At 42.0% G+C, this 24,033-nt stretch overlaps 2 protein-coding genes across 3 annotated transcripts in view; both read right to left on the reverse strand.

Moving 5' to 3' along the window:
• Positions 1 to 6,100, reverse strand: part of tmem255b (transmembrane protein 255B) — a 28,597-nt gene extending 22,497 nt beyond the window's left edge. The window contains exons 1-3 of one of the 2 annotated variants that reach the window (XM_088647329.1): positions 5,629 to 6,100; positions 4,053 to 4,195; positions 1,207 to 1,269 (exon numbers count right to left, since the gene is read on the reverse strand). In XM_088647329.1, coding sequence (XP_088503455.1) covers positions 1,207 to 1,269; positions 4,053 to 4,195; positions 5,629 to 5,677 — 255 coding nt within the window. In that variant the 5' untranslated portion in view covers positions 5,678 to 6,100. The remainder of the gene's footprint in view (positions 1 to 1,206; positions 1,270 to 4,052; positions 4,196 to 5,628) is intronic. The other variant, XM_088647328.1, reaches the window with a different exon arrangement.
• Positions 6,101 to 11,072: 4,972 nt separating this feature from the next.
• On the reverse strand, positions 11,073 to 23,754 carry grk1a (G protein-coupled receptor kinase 1 a). Its single transcript, XM_088647330.1, has 7 exons — positions 22,753 to 23,754; positions 20,473 to 20,600; positions 18,853 to 19,010; positions 18,031 to 18,114; positions 16,813 to 16,937; positions 14,776 to 14,977; positions 11,073 to 14,179 (listed from the first exon to the last, which is right to left on the reverse strand). The coding sequence occupies exons 1-7, from the start codon at positions 23,452 to 23,454 to the stop codon at positions 13,887 to 13,889; spliced, it is 1,692 nt and encodes a 563-aa protein (XP_088503456.1). The 5' UTR covers positions 23,455 to 23,754; the 3' UTR covers positions 11,073 to 13,886.
• Between the last annotated feature and the right edge of the window lie 279 nt (positions 23,755 to 24,033).

Genomic DNA, 24,033 nt, shown 5'->3' on the forward strand with positions numbered 1-24,033 from the left:
AGTCTGTCTATATTAAGAAGATGGGTTCCTTTACATACTTTTTAAAAAAAATCTATCAAAATAAACTGCTTTGTGCACATGCACAAACACTACAAAGAGCCGTGAAAATAGCCGTGACTACTAAAAAGATCTGTATTTTTATCCAGAGTCATAGATCGCCCCTGTCCTTCTCATGGAACACAGTGACACTCTCAACTGTTTCTGAGTTCAATGTCACAGGAGCGGGATACAAAATCCGTGCAGGAATGGAATCATGGGAATACTCATCTTGTGGAATTGGATAATTTGTTCCTGCAAATTTAATTTTTTTGTACTCAAAAAAGATGTGCCAATATCTTCTGTTTGTATAATATAATGTTACAGCAGAAATTACATTTTAGCAATCATTGGGTACTCTGAAAAATATTTTTTCTTCAAATAGCAACACAGAAACCCAACACAAAGCAAGTTTTGGAAGCAGTGAAGCATGATAATCTAATATTTAGCTGTACCTCTATTAGCAAAAGCCTGTGTTGTCTCGTGTTTTGGCTGCCACGGTGACTGATGGCCACATTAATGTGAGCAGGCAGATGTTCCTAATAAAATTTCTTTTTACTTCGCAATATAAATAAATACAGGCACTGCTCCATTTTGCAGGTGCTTGCATTTTTCCTTATAATTTGTTCCCAGCTGTCCAATGCAGAGGGACATACAGCACTGAGATGTGTTTTGGCTGTATTTTGGTTAAGGAATGAGTTACAGTACAAGGACCCAAGGAGATTTTATCTAAACAGAATCTTTGAGTTAGTACTGTAACTGATGATTGTTGAGAATGTGGTTTGGTTCTTGGTAATTGATTATGCACAAGTTGATAATGAAAAACCCATCTTATGTGCATAGTATGCCAACATGGGATCTCTGCCAACATGGGATACCAAGGAAGGTTTCTCACTTTAGATGCAGTGCGTGTTCCTCACTATATTTGCTAATTCAATATCTCAGTGCCTGGCCACTTGCAAAATGGTACTGTGTCCTACTTATTCTCACTGTAAAACAGTTAAACAGATTATGTCATTGCATACTGTACCAGAAGAATATCTACCATCATATTCTGTAAAACATCCACAAAATGGAGCTGCAGAAAGAAACCACCTTAGTAACATAATTCCTGTTGACCAGTAAAAACAACACAGTGAAATACATCAATCAAGACATCTGCTGACTCACCATTGGTCTTCTGTTCTCCACTAGATTTATCCCAACGATTCCCAGAAAGGCACCAAAACTAAGCTGTGAAATGGAAGAAGGAAACTTTATTAATCCGTTTCTTTCTTGGCTAGCTGTGGTGACATGAATCCCAGCCACACACAACGTTTAACTTTTTTTAATGAAATGCATAAGAACACAGACTTGTTTCTTATATAGCAAGGACACAAAACAAAACAAAGGAGACCAAATTCCCTTCTTCTGGACTCCTGTTGTTGGAGTAGAAAATCTCCCTTTCCTATCTCCGATTGTGTGAAGCAGTTTTGTTCTGCTATTCTACAACAGCAGCATGGGAATCATGTTTCCAGATACTTTTAATTCTGACAAACATATGACACTTTACAATTCAAAAACTGGATCCAAAAATAATAAAAATAAGTAAATGTCCACTCTATGAAAACTTTGAAGATCTCTAATTAAAAAAAAAACAACAACATTTGAACATGCATGGCTAAATTTAGACTACAGCACGCAGAGTATTAATATGATTTAAAACAAACTCTTTAAATTATGTGCAGCCTATAATTTTAGAAGATTTATAATTTTGCAAGGGGCAGCAAGTTTCTCCATGCCATTCTTGAAGGTTGTGACATAAAACAGCTTTTTTAGAGTTTTAGCCAAAATGTCTTGATAAACATCATGAATCTACTGCACCTGCCGGGACACTGTCTCTCGACTTCTCGTCATTGGCCTGCAGCAGCTCCCTGACTTATCACTTGTTCCAACAGCCTTGTTCTTAGAGGCAGGTTGTCATTCCCTCAGCCCAGCACGTTAAGCCAATAAATCAATGCAATTCAAATCTCTCCTTTCATTCCGCTTTAAATGGTGTTATTAAACTGAAGTTCACCATGAGATCAATTTGTAATCACGCGCTTCCACTTGCTTATGTATAAAGACTCGCCTGGTGAGCCCACGTTTGTGCTTGGCTTTTCAAACGCCCCATCCTTGACCCAATCTTCACCCCTGCTGCGGCCTCCATGGCTCATTCCTCACAATTGTGCAGGGGGTTGGTAGTTTTGACTTCATTGCCAGGGCTGTCATTTCCTCAGCCAGGTGAGTTAATGCCAAACACTAAAACGTTAATTAAGCTATCTGATTTATATTCATTTTTTCAAATTCAGATTTGACCTCTGAATCTACTGCATATGTCCCAGTTTTTGAAATAATAAAATGAAAGTAAATTCTTATGTTGCACTGATGTGTAATGCTACTTTGACAATTTAATGTGTTCCAGTAAACTCAAGCACAAAGGTAAGATGGGTTCCAATGTAATAAAACCTCAAGGAAAATTCCTTTCCGCATCTTCTGTGTCCAGAGATTCTGTTCAGAAATTCTAGTTGTGTTGTGCTGCAATTTTCTGTGTCACGCAGGCGGTGAACGAAACTGATGTGTAAATTAATTTTTCTCCTATCCTCAGTCTTCGGGGACTGAAAGGCCAAGGTCCTATTTCTGACTCAAGTGGAAATGCGACAAGCAGTCTGAGCATCGAAAATGCGGCAGGCAGGGCTCAGAGGGGCCAATGCTCCTGATCATACAATCCCCACCTGCCTGTCCAGGTCTCCTCTGTCAATCTGTCGTCAGGAGATATAGCTCTGCTCCTTGTGGGCCAGGGGGCCTGATGAGTTTCCATGGCCCTGATATTCACCCCTGGTGAATAACTCCCTGATTTCCACCCTACCCTGGACCATGAATGGCTTTATTTTAATCAATGGTTCACTAAATTGGTCTATATTACCACTGCTTCCAGGTCTATGCTCATTGAAGATTAAAAGCTACCTTAATAACCAGGTAGACTGCAGCCCACCAGGATCAGGAATCAACATTACAGTTTGAGTTACTTCTCTGGAGCAATCATTGGCCTATTTAAGATAATTTATTGGAATTAGGCTGCTAATCATTTATTGAAAAGCATGTAGGATTGGTGTTCAGGGGACTGAAGCTTTGACCACGTAGTGTACTCCTCCAGCACAAGCATCTCCAAACACTTCTCCCCACCTTCGAGTCAGGGTAGCTCAAACCACAAGGCTCTGAGGCAGTGGCGAGTGGCTGATTGCTACAGTATTTACCTGCCGGTGGCAGAGAGAGTCTCTCATACTGGGTCGAGCTCCTCCTGAGAACACTGTCGGACCCTGCGGAAACTGTGGACTGTGAGCTCTGACCCTTCACGCGTAGCCACTGCTTTTCCTTCCAGCCAACCTCTTAGTTACAAAACTGAACCCTCAGTTGACTTAATAATACGATGAACCTTAATCATATCAGTCAAAACCATTTAGCTGCATCCAGCTCTTTCACATGTGAGAGGATGGGTGCCTTTTAGCTGTTGTACTTCAAAATGCAATAGAAGGGGAAAAAATTGCAAATTTCAGAAGTCAATATTCCAGTTGATATCAAATTTGTCAGTTCAATTAAAAACCAGCTGGTGCATGGGCACTTCCCAGAGGACTCAACAGAAAGAAGGAGAACACCTGACATCACTCCTTCTTGCCCAAGCAGGGCAACCCATCGCCAAAACTATTCTTTTTCACTTTTACATCTGACCTTCTTACTCTCTCTTCCAGCAGACGAGCCCGAGAAGGCCTTTCTGGAAAAGACTTTTTGCAGTTCAGTCTTTTCTCGGAAGAGTGAATAATTGATTTTTTTTTAAATCCAAACTTTTAAAAAGCTTTATTGCTTTCTGGCTTTTTTTTTTGGTGGGGGGGTGGGGGGGGGGGACAGGATAAAACCTGCTAGCTGGGAATTCAAATGCCACATTACATTTAGATTTTAGAGCTCCACCTATTGGACTAGAGGATGGGATTGTCTCTTACAATGATTCCGGGATAATAGCTTGCAACTGCAATGTTTTCTGTCCGTGTGGCCGACAGCAGCCCAACCACCAGGATGATGATGGAGAGGACCAGAAGAGACACTGTGAACCACAGAGCTGTCCTCCGTCTTTTTGCAAACTGTTCTAAAGGAGGAAAAAAGAGAAATAGTTACTCGGCATGGATACTGTATACAATATGTGCTGCTTTAGGATGGTTTATGGTACAGTATTCCAATGATAGGACACAAACTCTTTCTGCTGTATGACTCCTTCAATCTCCAGCTTCAAAGACACTAGGGAGAGCTAGTGAATTGGACCATTGAAGCCAATTATAAGGCTGATTAAGCAGCTAAGAGCTGGAATGGAAACCTACAGGCACAATGGCTTTCCAAACCTTAAGTTGTACACCCTTCATGAATGAATGGATGTATCTTTCTCTCATGAAGAGACCAAGCAGAGTCTCCAAAGACAATATTCCTGAAAAGTACTTAAGAGGAGTTAACAAACAGTCTGGCTCAGGAGCACCGAAATCCTGATTATTGCCTGTGTAGACACTTTTACTGAGCTCAAAGGCAGAGATCTCATTAAGTCACTCTTCACTTCAGGATACTGATATTAGCATTATTTAAAACGGGAAGTTTCTGCATTTGGGGTGGAGCAGTAGTACTCCCCTTTTCTATTGGTATTCATTCCAGGGAAATTAAGACTGCTGCAACTAAATGTATCACACCATTTTTGTTCTCAATTATCAAAATGGTAGTAGTATGAAATCACAGAACATTTTACTGACATCTCGCAAATGTTTAAGATGTGCAAGAAAAAGACATCAGATTAGTAATTGAATTAAGGGCCCAGGTAAATAATTTCGGAAATCATCTTTTTTTATTTTTAATCGCCCATAGCGGACGAACTTGACTTTAATACGAATATAAGCCACTGAAGTTTTAGACATAACTTGCACGATTTTACTTTTCACAACAACAAAAAAAAACACAAGCGACATTTACTCGCTACCCATTAAGTACTGTGAGTTAAGCGCTATTCACGCCTTGAAGTTATCTCATCTGAACAATAAGGGCACCTGCAGCAGACAAGTGGCAGTCCCTGTGTAATCAGCCTTTTCCAAACAGGACTCACCGTTTCCTTGCAGATTGTGTCCGGGCAAACACAGCAGATATTGGAGATAATACGTACAGTACAATCTTTCCGGAGTAGTTCAATATTGTCCTTTTTTTGTAACTAGAAACTTAATTGTGATAGACGTCAACACCAAACATTTTAATTTTAAAATTTAAAGATGTTATTATCAGCTACACTATACATCACGTACTGCCTGTTTTCTCTGTGTTCCTAAGATCCGGATCGATTTTTATTTATTAAATGTTCCGGAAAGTATACATTTACTGAGACTTATAACAACACCTTTTTTAATCGTATACAATTATATTTGAAATTAATATTATTATATAACATTTATAATACTTTCCTCGGATACGTCAAACTCAAATAAATTCCTTCTGGCTAGGGTTAAAATAATCTTATTCTTCAAGCACCTTAAAAAATGAGAAACAAAATACCTGCAGTATCCAGCACAGCAGCGGTTCCTGTGACCGTGGGTTGTTGCATTTTTTATAGTCACAGCGGTGTAACAAAACGACAAAAAAGAGTAAAAGAGGCACCAGAAAACCGGCGTGTAATGATGAAAGAGTTTTAGCACATACTGTATCTCGACCATAAAATGTAGCTGTTTCCTCTACAGCGTCGAAGACCACGAAGAGTGCAGAACTTCGAGCAGCGCTTGTGGGATGAGGTCAACTATAGTCAATTAAGTCCCAAAAAAACGATTTACTCCAGCACCATTTTCTCCTCTCAGTATTCAGTGGTGATAATGTGACCCAGCACGGCCGTGGAATACGAAGGAAGACCAAGCACCGAGGAGCGCTCGACACCTCTGCTGGTGTCTTCTTACCTAATATCATATGCAGCACAGTTACACAAACCACGTGTTAGCATCTCAATGCTCTGCTCGTAATTGTACCTCTCTGGTGAAGTTCTCTTTCTGTGTCCGGAACCACGGGATAGCTAACGCCTGCCTTTAGAATAACTTTCACTGATGACCAGGCACTGTGTGGATCCGAACTAAACCGTTTACATTTGCGGAAAACAAAAGAGACCTGTAAAGACGCTTCTTTTTCATGATGCTGCGTTTTTAAAAAGTCAACCAGTGTCACCTTAAATCTGAGATTTGTAAAGACACAATGTTACTAAAATAAACATATTTTATAGCTGAGCGGTTAATTCTGAACTTTTCCTTAGATATACAATAAATGCTTAGGATTGTTTTTTGTGGAGGAGAAGGCTTGCAGTAAGTGTTATAGTTAGGTGGATACTACTAAAACTACTGATAAAAGTTAATAAAATGATTTAACACTTGACATACAGTTATAGGTGGGGAACCACTTCATTTGCCACTGTAATACAGCACCCATGCCCTGATATGTCAGCCATTACACAAAGACGGCCCCTTGTCTGGGATGATCAGGTCAATTACTGAGAGAATATCTAGCTTTGTGACTGCAGCTCAGCAGGTGTGAGCCTGGTCAGTACCTGGATGGGAGACCTCCTGGGAAACTCTAAGGTTGCTGCTGGGAGAGGTGTTAGTGGGGCCAGCAGGGGGCGCTCACCCTGCAGTCTGTGTGGGTCCTAATGCCCCAGTATAGTACTGATGGGACGCTATACTGTTGCAACGCTCCGTGGAAAGCGAAAGGGCATGACGAGGCGTAATGGGCATCCACTGCAACGAAGGAAGTCTGCAGTCGTGACGACTACTCGTACCGCTGGACCCAGGCTTCTGAGGGCGAGAGAGTGGCACTGCCCCAGGACAACGGCTTTCCCACTTCAAAAAGCTCTCCCGCGCAGGTTTCTTCATGCAGCTCATCGTCCAAACAGATGAGCTGCACAAAGTACAACTGTCATCAGCGGACAACCATCATCGAGCTTCACCGAAGGAATTAACGGTAGAATTTAGGGAGACCGGATGGGGCTAGCCCGGAGTGAATTTAGCCAGGACAATGAAATAAATATGCTGAGTAAATATGGTAGTGAGAGAGTAAGCACATGCAGCTGCCCCTTGGTCACTCAGTCTGAATGGGGCTCGGGTCTCCTCGTCCTGTGGCCTGGAGGCTGCCCATACACCAAGCAGGCCAAGCCAAACATTTCTCACCAGGTATTCCAACCACGCAGAAGCATTCAGTCCTTGGAACAGTTCCAAAGTTATCATCAAATAACATAAGAACCTATGAAAGGTAACAAACCTTTCATATGGCCCTTTTAGCCTGTTTGGTTGGTACTTACAGTAGTGACTAATTGTATAATACTCCTTTTAAGAAGATCCAAGGATCTCATCCAGTCGTTTCTTGAAAGAAGCCTAGGAATCGCCTTCAACAGCATAGCTTGGTTTTCTTTCTCACTTTTCCACACAGGAATTCAATAACACTTCAGAAACTTAGAAACTGAAATCAGCCACTCACTGCTAACACATAATGTTACCAGTACTAATACAATTCTGTGCTGAATATCTTGTATTAAGGTCTCACAACACTTTGCGTAAAAGGGTGTCTTATTTTCTTGGTTTTAAAGCATGTCTATATGTTTCCACTAGTGTCCTCCGCTTCGAGCTTCACTGTTTATTCCTAGGGTGCATACTGGGTCGACTTTCTCAATGACTTTGCACTGAATGAAATTCAGCTCTTTAAGTAGTACAGCATCGATCATGTATACCTCAAAATAAACGAGAAAATATGACCTAAGCCCACTAAGGCATCATGCAAGTCTGCCTAAATGTTTCCATATTTACGCCCAGTTATTTATATAAAATATTGTCTTTTTTGTTTCATAAGCGATCACTGGACTCTGGATGGTATTTTGTGAGCCAACTGATGGCAGTTAAGATATCTGTTAATTCAGAGCCATCTCCTTAGGGATTTCTTAAAAGCAAGACAACCTTCAGCACTGAAGCTTTAAATGGTTTTACTTTCCATTCCCAATAAAAAATAAATTATGTTCTTATCAGATTCAATAACATAACATCATAGGTTAGATGTCAGCTGCCAAAATGGCCTGTGTTTAATCCTATCGTCTTTTCTCTGCGACGTTATCTTTGAACAACTGTTGTCACGGACGTCCAAAGGGACTAACCGTGGGGAGCAGGAGAGCGGAAAAAGACCCATATGCGTAGCGGCGAGACGGGAAAAGGGCCCGGGCTCATTAGTGCAAAGAGTTCAGGAATGCCGTATAGAAACCTATGCCCTCAGGGAGCGGACGTGGGGCGCCCTGGTGCTAGGCGGGTCTCAGGACATCCGAACGTCAATGCTGAGCGAGGACAGAGTGCAAGACCCGGAAATATATAGGCCAAGGGAAAGAGAGGGACCGGAAGGACAGCAGACCGGAAAACTAGGGACAGGACAGGGAAGGAGCGCCCTCTGGCTGCAGAGGGCGTGACAACTGTACTGTTTTAAAGTTAAATATTTAAAAGTTCACATTATAAAATGAAAACCATAAGCACCATGAAGTGAAAAGCAAAAATGAGGATGTTCCTATGAACATCTTTTTTGTCACAACACACTTTCGATAACTGCTTATCCAATTCAGGGTCACGGTGGCCTGGAGCCTATCCCTAGAAGCATTTGGTGCAAAGTGGGATACACCCTGGATGAGAAATCCCAGGATGCGTTTTATTGTAACACGGTGACTTAAATTGCACACAGTATTCTAGATGACGTCTAACTGGTACATTGTACACTACAATTTTAAACATAACACCTCTTACCTTTACACTTTCAGCAATTCATCGTAACATTCTGTGGGACTTTTTTTACTGCCTCCCCCCATTGTCTAGATGAAAATGATATGGTAACATTAGCACCCTGGATGCTGTATCTGAGCCATTCAGGACCAATGCTGGGAGGAACAGCAAGCAAAGCATTGCAACAATCTAAGCGATTAAAACAGCTGTCATTGTTACATGATATGGATGTTTCTCGTTTGAGCAACGTTAACAGACAAGACGTATGTTGGTTTGGTAACTAGTACAAAAGAGAGCTCTATAAATGGATTAGTGTGAGTATTCATATGCAGTTCAGATTCTTAAATTCACTGTGGGGTCAAATGGGTACAGATATTAGTTGTTGAAAATATTTTAAAGAAGGAGAATGAAATCCGCCGTATTTGGAGCCCACGAAATGTCTCTGTGTTCTGTTGATTTATTTTTGGGACTCGGTCGGCGTTTCCCATGGCTCCAGTTCTGAGGCCGCGGTCGTGCACGGGTGTGGTGCCGATCGTAGAGGAATTTTCAGTGAGTCATCCGCAAGCCACGGCAGAATGCAGTCTATTTCCTGACTGGATGTGGGGTGCGAGCTGGACCGCTGGATGGTCAGAACTGGAGGTTTGTGAAAGGGCTGGAGAAACCTGAACCAGGAGAAAATACTGTACCTCATGAGGCGACTCTGCCTGTATTTGCCAATGTATTTAAATGCAAGATGGTGCACAAGCTAACAGCTGCCCCTGTTATGCATATACTGGAGATAGACTTTACTCTCAGTAAACATACCGTACAGTATGCAAAATATTTGCTGAAAATCCTGCAGTTGAGACTGCTGATCACATTCACAGAATGTGTAGCTGGAGTGCTGCCTTGGTCGCTATTATATCTGTTGTAATTAATCATTTAATACTTACAGTACATGCTGCCTGCGTTTCAAGTCCTTGGAGATGAACAGAGGCTTAAGATTTAAGACTGGTTGTATTCAAAATGATAAATGCAGTTTCAGTTCTAGCCCTAAGTATACTAGTTCTAGCTTAACTACAATTGAATAATATACAGTAATATAGTTTCTGTAGAATAGCATTCAACACAGAACAATAAGAGTGCTAAATATGGACAGAAACAAGAGCCCCTATTGGTGCACTTCATTATGAAGGAGTCTGGATGGAATGAAGCAGCGCTTTTCAGATCATGAGCCACATTGTGCATTACACATTGTCAGAATGGAAGAGTTTGGGTCCCCTTTCAGTAGTAATTCATCGTAGAGGTCTTGTGACAATAGTCCTGATGTTTCTTGTATTGTTCCTCCTGTTAGGAGAAGCTGCTTTAGAAGGTTGGAGTCGATCCATCCATCTATTTTCTATCTGCTTTATCCAGCAGAGGGTCGGGGGGAGCCAGAGTTTATCTTAGCAAGCATCGTGTGCAGGGCAGGATACATCCTGGACAGAATGCCAGTCTGTCACAGGGCAGACTCACACGAACACTGACACACACACTCACAGCAGGGCCAGTTTTCCCAGAAGCCAGTTAAACTCCCAGCATGTCTTTGGACAGTGGAAGAAAACCGGGGTACCTGGAGGAACCTCACAAAATCTTGAGGCGGACATACAAACTCCACACAGATAGCACCCAAGGTCAGGAAGTGAACCCAAGGCCCCTGGGCTACATGCTAACCACTGTGCTACCCTGAAGCAGACTCCTCATACCTAAAATACCTTTAAAAGCTACTTTCAGGCAGTCAGTGCAGCTAGAATTTCTTTACTTTGCTGCTGAACTGTGTATTAGAAAGTGTAATTCTTTGCAAGAATCAGTGAAGCTCAGTTACAGAGAAGTAAAATTGAGTGTATGAAAACACCATAGAAAAATATGAATAATTTTACACTGCCTCATATCTGACATGACCTTAGTGAAGGGTAGAGCGTGCTGAGGCATTTCCAGAAAGGAGCTGGACTGTTGCTGTCAGAGCGAGCCGTGATAATAGCAACCACCACTTGTACCCTATCTCACAGGAAGTGCAATATCCAAGGACAATCAAGACTGAAAGAAGTCTTTTACTGGTGCTTTTCTGGCAAAATATTTGCTTCAGTTAATTGTAAATTCTACTAGAAATACATTTCACATCGGTTCTCAGGGTTGATCCCCATAATTTACAGTCTAAGAGATTTACAGCATGATTTTAAACTGAGGAAATGGAGACTCTTTTGTTTTTTTTTATAACTGTATTGAAGCATTAGAAAACCAGAATTCAATAGCTTGAAAAGTAAACCTAATGAGATGCATCAAAATTATTCTATCTGTAGAAATACCAGTTATATTGTACAAGGCATTTCGTAATTCCTTGTAACTCTGCTTCGCCATCTGTACAATTCTATGTTAAAGGTCACATTGTATGTAATACAATATGGAAAGGAAAATAGCTATACAGTACTTTCTGGGTCTGCAGAACATATACATCTAACTACAATTATACATAGGTATTTATCAACAACAAAGACTAACATTTTTGCATCCTGTACATTCATTTATGGTATTTAATACAGTACATAGTGCAGTATAAAGAAAAAAATAATTGCTCAATTTTACAGAAGATGCGTACATAAAACACACTATTTTTATATTTCTTGTTTTTTTCAAAGTAGAGCAGGTATGTGGAAATTGCATTATTAAAAAGAATGAAAGCACCTTACTATTTTAGCACTTCTAGCCTTTGAGAAAAAAAATATCAGTGCACAGAGGTGTTCCAAAGCACATTGCAATGGGTGTTTGAGCTATGTTTCTTCACCATGTAAACAGTACCTGGAAGACAAGAGGGTATTTTTCACAGGACACTGGTGCTTCAGGGCCTTCTGCTGAACACACACCAAGAACTACTGCAAACACAAATGATAGGTCCCTTACAGCTTCCTGTGGGAAATTGGGCAGTGCCCAGCTCTAATTTCTCCTCACCTTGGCAACCTGCATGTTAGCGAGCAGGGCTGATGAGCCCCTCTGCTGTCTTTGTGCAGCCCAGGGCTGTTTTCACCCGGGGTGTTTCTGCCCGGGAGGAGAATTCACTGACCACTCCGTGAGGCTAGCGCATATCTGGTGAGGCAGACAGTGCCCTAGCCAGTGGGGAAAATGAGGCCTTATTACTTCCACACTATATCTGATTTTAGTTTATCTGTTGGCTGGAAACTTTAAACTCCTAAATGTACCAAAGAACTTTAACTAGGTACTTTGCCAGCAGCATTTAAGCAAGAACAATCAAGGTCTATACGGCCATGCGTTTCACAACCAGTGCGTTCTTTCAAAATTTTATGTTCATTCAGAAAGCATTGATAGTCCCCAAAAGACTGATCGTCTGTCATCTCTTTATTTACCCTTGTGATGGGACGTGAAAATAAATCAGGATACACAAATAGCCAAGACATCACACAAGATATAAGTTTGTCTGGCTACCCGGTCAAACTACTTTATAAATATTTAACTAAAAATCAAGATAAATAATAGCCTAACCAGTTTTCATTGTATTTAAGACAAACAAGTTATGTCCATACATAACTATTAAAGTAGCATCGTATGATACATTTGTACTGTGATAGATGCGTGACTGGTCTCTTGCACTATTAACAGTCTCAATGGTGATGCAGAGGCTACACAACCTGCAAATGAAAGTCACACACAGGATTGCGTTAAAGAACTGTTAACATCAAAATAAGAAATAAAAACAGAGGTACATCCCAAACACTGCAAAAAAACTACAAATATATCTAATAACGTAAAATCACTCTGGAATGCAAAACATTGCACAGCAAAAGCTTATAATTTTTGTGTCTGCTATTTTGCATTAGGGCCAATTAAATGTGAAAATATTGAATAAGAAACTTTTAGTTTTATTACCAAACTCTATTTAAAACAATCACTTTTTACAACTGAACATTTGAACAAGTAAATGCTATTTTTCCCATATTTATTTTATGCACATACTGTACATAAGTATTTCATTTATTAACATAAACAGATTTTCAAACTTGGTAGCACCTTCATACTTCATACAACAGAGACAAAGATGATTCTACAGGTATGTTGTTTCTTAGTCAGTGGTGTTCTAATAAAAGCAAAAGTCTTCAGGGGACTCTTCCCCTGTCTTAAGCATTTAAACATTGTGACAGGAACAGAAATTGCATGCACAGTAACAACAGGAAGCTATTCTGAAATTAGATATTAGGATATTCTTGTAGTGAAAGAGGTCTTCTTTATCATTGATTAGTTTACTTCAACATTTAGGAATTCATTTTGAAAGTGCACAACTTAATACCACACGTTTACAAAAAGAAGTAGACATGACGTTTGAGAACAACATTACAAAACGGCGCAATTATTGATTGACGTATGGTAGGTAGTCATTTAAGAAGGCGAATGATTAAAGCCAGGTGGAGTAAGTACTGACAAGAGCAAATTGTTTCATGTAATGCTGTTTGCAACACTGCAGAGACCTTTACTTTGGCTCTTCATATTGGTGGCTTCGCAGATTACATGTCACAGTTGTTTAAATCTGCCTTAAAGTAGTGTTTCATTATAGTTGTTTATATTTGCAAGAGCATTAGCTTCTCAAATTGGAATTCGCTCATATGACCCTTGTGCAAAAGATGTGCTTTTTAAACTGCTGTGATCAGCTTTTCACCAATGGCTTATCCCTAGGGAAGGAGGAAGTGGATTCCAAGTCATTTCAGTTTTTGATCCCTTATTATGAGAAAACCTCAAATTTAAAAGCTAAGCAAGATAAGGGTCCATCTCCACCAGCTGGGCATACTCTGAATGTCTAGTGAACCATTCAAACAGTGAGTAAAAAAATATCAAGGTAAATGGAGTGATTAAAATTTGATTGATGTGCGTAAGAGTAGCTGCTTTTGAATTGTTACTTTTTGCCTTTCTACCGCCCTGTTGAACTGATGCCACCTCTCTTAACCAATCAACAGTCGAGAAATTGAGAAGGTTCAATTACCAGCGTAGCTGAAGAGCTGTACAGCATCCCTAAGAGACAGCGCACACCCCAGACTTAGGTGGAGGCTCTAGGATGGACTCTCTCCTTAAGTCATTGGGCAGCTTTCCACCTTCCCCCCAAACATTGAGCTCTCCAAACACGCCAGTCTCTATCATCTCCTCCTGCCAGGGTATAGAGATGTTCCCCGAGGCAAACTCGTCGAAGAACTCCTTGTCGTTGTCCTCAAGGGTGACCCCCTTCACCGTGGAGAACGCTCCCACGTCCTGGATGTCCTTTGCATAGACGGTTTTCGAATCCGGAACAAAGGGGGGCGGCAGGATACCTGGGAAAATAAGGGGGAGGGGGGGGAGGAATGGTGAAATTTCCCCGGAAGGACACACCGCCCGGAAGAGAAGAGAGCTTTGTCTAATCCGGGAAGAGCAGGTTGTTGGCAAGTTCGGAATAGCTGGTCCTAATGTAGTATCGTGTCACCTTTTAACCACCATGACTACTAATGACTGGGCCTAGATCAACAATGACCAGCACAATGTGAGCTAAGGCAATGCACCTCTGTTTTCATTTTCATGTTCTGATGCAGTATATGCCATTGTGAAACATCAGGGATATATCTCACTTTTTTCCTGAGTGTTTCTTACCCTGCGGTGAGATGTCCTTTCACATCACAGTTTCACACACAATTAAAATGGACCATTTCAAGGAAATCAGTCGGTGGTGACTTGATTCATTTTTTCCCACTTCTAATGTTTCGCCATTCATCTTAAGTGGGGTTATTAGGTGAATTAGACCCAAGGAAAAATGAGTGGTCCGTCTAGAGGGGTATGTCTTCTCTAACATTCTGTGATGTCAATCGGAGTGTATCAAATAATCTATTTTTCTTTATTGTGCTGAACCAAATAATCTTATTCTTTATTAAAGTACCTGCTTCCAGTTTCCTCCAGTTAATGCTGTTGAAGAAAGGGTGCGCTCTGAGCTCATCGCAGTTCCCATTCTTCAACCCTAGACGGTTCTCCACCTCCTTCGCCAGAAGCCCCTCGCAAAACGATTTGGCCTCCTCGCTGAACTTCTCTGTGTAGACCACAGGGTCGTTCAAGATTCGCTTTTTGACCTCTTTGTTTTCAACCTGCAGCATTCAAAACAAAGCTCTGCGTCACTGTCCTGTGCTGTGTGAAGGCAGAAGTCAAATGTGAGGGAAACATCCAATCAGGTTCGTTGTCAACATTCCTTAAGTAGCCTGATTAATGTAAAATCTAATTTTAAAAATTTCAGCCTATGTGATGATCAGTTATTTTAATTCACATGCAATCAGATAAGTGCTCTTTCGGTTGCAACTTCATGAGTGATGTAATACCCAACACATACCACAGGGTGGCAGAGAATTTGTGCTCCTCACTGAAACCCAATTGATTTCTCACAAGCAGAGCGCTCCACTGAGCTGTTTAGAAAATATCAGGCCAGATATCATTTGTCCAGCTTCTGCTTGGAGCTCTGAGTACATTCATCATTTCTGCTACTTTAACACGAAGCACAGCATTGTCTGTAGGCTTACAAGTGAAGGCTTTTATGTTTAAGTTCTGAATCGTACAACCCAATATCAGACACAAATGCAGATAGAAAAAACTAACTCTGGACCCTGGTGCTAGGACTGCTAAGCTCGAAATGCACACACAAACTAAATCAAGTAAACATAAAGGTTAAGCACAGATTTTAGTCAGTATAGGCAATGGGCGACTTATTCAGAGTTCATGATCTGCCCTATAGCCTGGTGCTTTGCCAGTGCAAATCCTAACTGTGGAGCCGCCACAGAGTGACAGAGCATTGCTGTCAGGTAAGGACAGGGTGCAGGTCTCTGGTGGTGGTGGAGGGGAGTTATGGGATATACAGTATATGGATACTTTTACTCAGTGTAACATATAGGAGATCAAAGGCCCAGCTGTTTTTAGGCTTTGTGAAAGGCTTGAGCAGAAATGTAAGCTGTTTTAAGCCATTTATCTTTTTTGTAAGCAGAAACAGAAACTAGTCCCGTCAGTGTGCCCAGTTAGAAATGGATAAGCTATTTTTTCCAGAAAAGCTGTGTTTTTTTTCCTTTAACAGCTAAAAAATAAAAAAATCTTTTACAGTGGAACAACTACAGTTGCCCAGGGGCCCAGTTATTTTTTAATCACATTGCTGAATGAAAAGTTGGATAAAAGCTCCAAATCCCCTCATAGATGATATCAAATGGCCACTGTGCCTTATGGCAGGGAACAAAAATGCAAAAACGACACATTTTTAAATATATATATATATCTTATCAATAAATATTTTTTAATTTGCTGCATCATTTTTTAAACCTTTTTATCTGGCAGTTTGGACGTTATGCGTCACAGTCGTGACGCAATGCACTGCGGAAAAGGTCTGAACGTGTCGCCTGTTTGTACTGCCTTTGTTAGCACAGCACAAGGAGATCTGAAGCCTTGTGAAGGTTAATAAAGTTGTACCAGCGTGCCCACAGGTTGTGTGGAGCGGACGGAGCGCGTGATGGGAATCAGAAGGGTAGAAGAAGAAAGGGGAGCGTGCAGGAAAACTGTGATAAGCTTCTCAGAGCATGCAAAGCACAATCTGTACTTCCCAGCTTTGCGGCAATGAGCTCTTATTTCAGCAGCGCAGGAAGGCAGCTCACTAGGGTGGATTTTTTTAATAGAGAAATTGAGCCTTCTATATCCAAACAGGCATCATATCCTAAAGTCAAAAAATGTTTTCCACAAAAAATACTATCTTAAAGAAGGAGCAAGTTACAGTATTCTTCTTTCTGCCTTGTTCTTCCAAGTGTTCGGGAAAAGGGTATCCTAATGATCTGAAATTGCAGATGTTTCTTTTCTTTGTTTTCCAATCTGTACGCCCCCGGGGGAGGGGGTGAGAGAAAGGGTGGGATGTTGACGGGGCTGGGGAAACAGTATAACAGCAGAGAGAGAGAACCTTTTCTCCTCGGGTTCGAAACGGACCCTTGGCAGCAACCATTTCATACAGCGTCACTCCCAGGGTGAAGTAATCGACTGAGTAATCGTACTCCTCGCCCTTCAGCAGCTCGGGAGCCATGAACCCTGCAGGAGCAGGAAGACATCGTTAACCTCGTTAACCTCACTCCGGCAGCGGGGAACATCAGTGCTGCTCATCTTGCCCGTGTCTTTCCGTTACAAACTAGCCTGGACCTCAAACTTGAACTTTTGAACCAAAAAACGACATTTGATTTCTAAGTCTGTTTATTATGTCATTAAGATCTGCCTTGGACCGACTATCAGAGAACAGTCAGGCCCTTAAGCACCTATATTGTATAATCCTGAAAAGAGTCCATAGTCACAGGACATTTGTACCCTAAAATAAGAAAGTCCCTGACATCACACACCAGTTTCTTGAGGTCTCCTTCTCAAGAATGATTTTCTGTAGTGGTCATTGTTTGCCATGCTACCTGCCTGTAATACAGCTACTGAAAAGACTTTTCGAACTGACTACAGTATGTGTGATGGGGAATCAATATGGGAGAAGCACATGCACTGACTTATGTAGATCACTGACACACGTCTCACTCTGAGTTCATTTCCTGCCATTCAGTTTTGACAAATCATGATCATAGGTGTTGGAGCAGTAAGTTAGAATGTTAATATGAACAGGACCTATGGACAGCGGGCTGGAGCACATCATAGTGTACGTACACAATCGATCACAATGAAAAAGCTTACTGAGTGCTCTCCACAGGAAATGAAAGTACTTAAACAAACCAACACATTATCACAGAGAGCGCTGGAGAGCTACGTCTTCTGTCTGACACAGCATGATATTGTCTCTCTCTAACTCTACACTGGAGGGAAAACTCTCTCACTAGCTGAAGGGTATGATTAATCCTCATGCAAGACAAGCCTTAAGTCCAAAGATGTCCAAACAGGTGACCACATCTGCACCTTCACTAAGTTGCCTCATCGTGTGACTAACACCAACTCAGGGGCTAGAGTGAAAGCATTAAAATACATTTAACTTCAGAGTTACTGATTATTACCTCCAACCAGTGGAGGTGAAATGGACTAACTCTGGAACTTTTAAGGCCTCAGAAACAAGGTCATCTTTGGACTTTTCTAAAATAAGTTTGAAATCTGACCTGACTCTAAAGGGTTTAGTCGGAAGAACGAAGAACAGATTTACCTGGAGTTCCAGCATAACCTTTAATTTTTGTTTGGTCGTCTTTCAGCTCCACAGCAAGACCAAGGTCAGAGATACGCACGTTACCTGGAGACCAGATTTCAATGAGTAGAGTAGCTGAAACAGCGTTAAGTCTAATGTAAACCCTCTGTCAGATTCCTCTCTATCAGGTTAAGTGTGCTAGATACAGTATTAAAGCACATAGATTAGTGAACAAACAGGTCCTACATCACCATATCATAAGCAAAGGAATGGCAACATTGATATATTACAATCAGAAGAACATAGAACATAACAGATAAGAAAGGTTATAAATGAGAGGAGGTCATTCAGGCCATCTAGCCTGTTTAGTACTTAGTAGCTAATGGGCACAAGGGTCTTATAGAAGCCAGGGTTTGGGGATCAACAACATTGTTTTTAATACAAAACTTTTCCACAGGTATTTAATAAAGCTCCACAACAGACACTTGCGAACTTTGAGTCAGCTGTGCTGTGATAATTCAGAATGGTACTGTACTAGTACTAATACAGGCCACAATAACAGAACGCTCCAACACCCACGGTACCCCACCATCCTGACCTTCAGGGGGCGCCAGACATTGCTGGGGTATTTACAAATTCTTGGGTAAAGTTATTCTCAAAACGTCTAGAAAGTTTTCTAGAAAAAAACCCTTTTTTTCTGGGTTTGGTCCTTTGCACAAACTGGAGGACAGCCGGAGAGGCTTTGCAGATAAAAGAGAGCAGATATTACCTGACTTCCTTCCAGAGACCACAGGCCTCGAGAGCAGTGGATCAATGTGCTCGTGGTTTCTGTTTGAATCTTACCGTCGTTGTCCAGGAGCACGTTCTCTGGCTTGAGATCTCTGTAAATGATCCTCTTCTGGTGGAGATGCTCCATTCCACAGATGATCTGCGCTGTGTAGAAGCAGGCTCGGAGCTCCTCAAACCCTGGGTTGTTCTCGTCAACATTGTAAATGTGGTACCTGGCGTGGAGAGGGTTTTATCTGAGCGGATTAAACAGCACGCAAGCACCATTCATAGGAGCATAAGGCATGTTAAGAAACGACAGGAGTTGCTGCAGCCTGTCTAGCTGGTTTGATTGCTAACAGTTAATTCACCTGAGCCTCTCATCTAGCCTCTTCCTGAAGTTTGGGGGGGTCACCCTGAGCACACGGTTGGGAAAGCCTGTTCCAGACTCCCACAACCCTTAGTGTAAAGACCCACCTCCTGTTCCCAGTTTTAAATGCACTTCCCCTTAACTATTATTTGTGTCTTCAGGTTTGTATTGTATTGTTTTCTGCAGAAGAGATCAATATCATCTGAACCTTTTTGTGCAAGACGGTCTAGCAAAGATCCCAATGTCTTCTCTGTTCAGAACTCTAAAGCTTCAGTTCTTCTACCCTGTCAGGGATGGGCATTCCTTTAATTTCATGATTGTATCTTGTTGCCCTTATCTAGACTGATTCCAGAGCAGCAAAGTCTTTTTTTGTAGTGCAGTGAAATTTTTAAAAATTTAAATTAAGTAATAATGGTGCATTGTGCTGTTTTTACGTAAAAGCCCTTAATTTAAATTCAGTTCATTTACCTGTATATGCTTACTTTGTATTTGCTTTTTGAATTGCTTACTTGCATTATCTAGAAGACTAAAATAATTAGTTAAATTAACAATCTTTATCAGAGGTAGCTTCTTCAAGCTTGGTGGTTCACTTAAGCAGCTTTCCTCAAACGAGCCCAAAACCAAGTCCAGTTAGAAAGTTTCCAGGTGCCTTCTTTGATATTGCTAAAAGGGATTTTGAACAAGAAGTACAGTAGTCCTTAGGTAAGTGATACTACTTCATTGAGCAGGTTGCCTTGAATTTGAACACCAAGTAACCTGTTTGCTTGAAAGCAAACTGCATTGCTGTTTAAAACACAGCTTCTCTGCTTAAAGCAATTCAAATCCATGGGCAATAAAATTAAATTACTCAAGTGTAACTTTCAGTCTGGTGTTAGATGCTGTATTCAAGTCATGGTGAACCCTTGATGTCAACTGGTTGTCCGAACAGCAGAGCTAGAGTGGCTTATTGTACAGTAGGTCTTTCACTACAGAGCTGGGATCCTGTGTTTCCAGAAGACACAGAGGTAAGGGATGTACTAGTCTGCTCAGACAGAAACAATGTCTTGCTAGGCGGTGGAGCAGAGATTAAGATGCAATATTTGAGTACTCTATTTTGACTGGAAGACAACCCCTTTGAGACTGTTCCTAATAAAGTGACATAGCTGCCGAGAGGAAAGCACTGCTAATCTGTACAAAGTAGTCAAGCCCCAGTGGCCCAGCAACCTGTGTGCTGGGCTGCTACATGACAGATGCTTTCCCCTGCTTCAGGTACTGATGGTTGAAGAACACGCCCACCAGAAGGCCTGCCTCACGTGATGCAGTAGCACCACCTTTGAGATGGATTTTACCTCAAGTCTCCTCCGTTCATGATGGTCATGACCAGGCAGAGGTCTGTCTTGGTTTGGAAGGCGTAGGCCAGAGAGACGATGAAGCGGCTGTGCACTCTGGCCAGGATCCTCTTCTCCACCATTGCACCCTGCAAGAGCCCACAGCAGGCATGAGGGTGACAGGGCTGCGCCTCGGTGGGTCTGCTGGGTGTGCGTTTGCAGCCTCCGTCACAATATTGTTATACACAGCGTGGTAACCATCATCCTCAAGTGCTTTACACTGAGTTAGCGTCATTCGTGATAACAGCTGCCATAGTGTTACCTGGTCATGCCAGGCACACCCTGTCTCAAGATTTAACATGGTTCTCCCGCAGGTCATACAGCTCTTCCATCTCTGCTGTCCTCCCCAGCCAAAGACTTCACTATGAGACTTCACACTAGCCCTGGACTTCAAGCTTCCTGAACTCTGCCTGATCCACTGCCTGACTGAAAGAAACAATAGGTTTGTTTATATAGCCCCAGGCCTGGAAATTAAAACTAGCTCCACAAACACTCCAGAACTGCAGAAGAACACGAGAAGCGCATATACAAATGAGAGGGAGTGTCGGTCTCTCCAGCTTCCTTTCTTGAAAAAAAGCTAACGTGATCTGAGTCTTCCTCAGCTGAACTTCCTCAGCCACATGGTGTTTGAAGTAGACTCCCACAGCCCATAGTAGAATGGAGTGCCTCCTGCTTTCAGTGTTAAATGCATTTTTGTATCTGATGTCCTCTGGTCAATTTAAAACAAAACTAAGACATACATGAGCAACCAAAGACATTCTCAGTAGGATTCATGGACACTCACTAGGGCCGTGCAACATGACAATCCCCACTAATCTGTCTAGAGGTGACATTCCAGAGAAGGTTACAGCAGTGTCTCTTAATCACTTCTATGGGCTCCTTATTACATTCTCTCTGATCCAGTTACACCACTTCCAGCAAAATGTTGATGAATAGGTAGCGAGAGGGATTTCCAAAATAAGAGATAAGAGGGCTCATTTAAAATCTAACTGAAGCTTTTAGGTGTATCTTAATTTTTGGATGTAAAATATTTTTTAACGACTTTGTTTAACACAAAATGAACAATGCTGGATGTCCACCTGGCCTATCAATCAATGAATCAATCAACCAACCAAACAACCAATCTTATATAGCACCCTTAAATCCTAGCACTTTCAATCCAGAGCATTCTCAAGGTACTATGTGTAAATTAGAAATTAAAGTACTTAAAGTAATGAAAAGAAAGGCTAGTTTTGAGACGAGATTTAAAGGCATCAGCAGTGGGGCTGTTTTTAATATTGTCAGGAACAGTTTTCCAAAGAACAAAAAGGTTTGGTGCCCTAATAGAAAATGTGAAGACCTGTGAACACTGAGGAAGCATGCAGGACTTTTAACAGCACTATAACATTAGTACTGTCAATCCAAAAGAACGATTAATTAAATCATTTACAAAACTGTAGTGCAGAGCCAATATTAAAAGCACAAGAGTGATATAATAGCCCTCAGTTTAACCATAATGGAATTTTAATAGTAATACTGACAAGATAGAGTATTCTAAATTGTTAGTCATTCCACAAGAAAGAGCTACATACTCCAATTCTCAACAAATAACCAAAGCCTGTCCAAAAAAGGCTACAGAAATATGATTTCTGCATTGACGTGGGCAAGAAACGTAATGAAGTGTGGCTCATCTTATATGCGAAGTGCTTTGATGCCCTGTGGAATGGGATTATTCTTATTATACACGCCTTTCCAGGATGGGAGGAGAGCAGAAATTATGAACCAAACAAAAGCATTAAATGCATGAGCTACTCAAATACAGAATCTTGTTCCTTAACCAAATTAAAGGGCAAAGAATAATCCATTCGGAGAAAATCCTATTTTCCATTTGATATTACATTGTTAAAAGAAGACGGAGGCACAGTTGATGTTGATAATGCCGAAAAAAAACAAGGAACTGTACTCGTGGGATGGAGACTCTGGCAAACAAATGATTTTGTAATTAATTGCTCTATGAGGTCAGCACATCCCCATACACTGCAGGCCCAGGTAAGCAGTTTCCCTATAGAGTGGAAAAAAAAACATGACTGAAGTTAACAATTAAGTTCCTGTAAAAGCATGTGAAAATAAATGCAGACACCGGACAACAGACAGAAGACATGAAGTGCTTAATTCCTATGAAGAGAAATACAAACCGTTAGGCCATATCCTAATTATGATATATATCCCGGGACCCGTTTTTCGACAAAGGAAGTCACTTACTTCATAGCCTTTCCTTTTCTTGAGCCGTTTCTTGCTCAGCTTCTTGCAGGCGTAAAGTTTCCCCGTGGCCCTCATCTGGGTGGCGGACACTTCCCCAAACCCTCCTTTGCCCAGGATCCTGAAGTCCAGGAACCAGTCCTCGCCGATGGGCTGAGCCTCCAGCCACTTCCACTGCAGGAACCTCTTGAGGTACATGGTCTCCAGGTAGTTTGTGAAAGGAAGGTCTCTGAGGAAAGCCAGGGTGCCCTCCAGGCTCTCCACAAAGAGGTCGTCCTTGGCCATTTGGTGTTCCTCCTTCACCTTGCTGATGGTCGAGCCCTGCAGGAAAGAGCAGAACTGCTTGGCATCCGACTCCATGTACCGGGAAATGATCTTGGAGGCCTTCTGCACACGGTCCTTGTCCTCGGCCGTGTCATATTCCTCTATGTCCTTCCAGAGCTTGGAGGCAGGCTTGTACTGGGGCACGGTCTCCAGGTACTCCTGGAAGAGGCGCTTGCCGATCGGCTGCTGGCAGCAGATGCTGTCAAACTCCAGGTCGAGCTGGTCCTTCAGGTCCTCGCACTGGGTGATGTGGGGCAGCTTGAGCTTGGCACGGTACTTCTTGTCCCGGTTGGCCGCCGCGTTGCTGCTGCCGTCGAAGCTGGCGCGGGCCGAGATGTAGGCCGAGTTGGCCACCACCGTTTCCAGACCCCCTATGTCCATCGCGGGGAGCTCTCTGCTGCGCTGGGCTGTGTCCGCTCTGCCTCAACACCCGCGCATGGGAGCCCGGCACTGGGCGAAGCGCAGAGGGAGAGGGGACTCTCTCTCCGGAGCTGACAAGAACTACCCTCAGGGGGCCCCCGGAGGCCCTCGATCAGCCCCTTAAAGGTCCGTCAGTCAAGACAAATTCTCATTAATAAGGAAAAGGAAGCACTGGGATCCCAGCCCCTCATCACTCCCTAAACCTGGATCGTACTGTATGTCTACCCACTCAAGAGCGCTAATCCAGTCCCTGCGAACATATTATAGAGAGGTTTAGCAACAGGGTGAGCGAATGACAGACAGAAAAGATATCCCTGAGTCAACATGTTTCTAAAGTCTCAATCCACTTAGTGTATAATACCTCCTATAATAACTGCTAATTATTCCTCTCCAAGCACATGCCTTCGTCTGCTCCTCCCGTTATCAGAACAGGAAGGGTCTGCAGGCGTAGATCTGAGATCTCGCCATGCTACAATACAGCAGGTTTCTTTAATTTATACAGTTGTCTGATCCAGAGCCGGACAATCTGTTCCCTTTGTA

This window comes from Lepisosteus platostomus, chromosome 2 (genome assembly GCF_059453375.1).
Source record: "Lepisosteus platostomus isolate fLepPlt1 chromosome 2, fLepPlt1.hap1, whole genome shotgun sequence".
Lineage (NCBI taxonomy): Eukaryota > Metazoa > Chordata > Actinopteri > Semionotiformes > Lepisosteidae > Lepisosteus > Lepisosteus platostomus.

Excerpts from the sequence above, each read along its gene's own strand:
- grk1a (XM_088647330.1), bottom strand. The coding sequence starts at position 23,454 with ATGGACATAGGGGGTCTGGAAACGGTGGTGGCCAACTCGGCCTACATC. Across the intron at positions 16,938-18,030 it reads AGGTTATGCTGGAACTCCAG|GGTTCATGGCTCCCGAGCTG; the intron begins GTAAATCTGTTC and ends CTGCTCCTGCAG. Across the intron at positions 14,180-14,775 it reads CTGGAGGAAACTGGAAGCAG|GTATCCTGCCGCCCCCCTTT; the intron begins GTACTTTAATAA and ends TTATTTTCCCAG.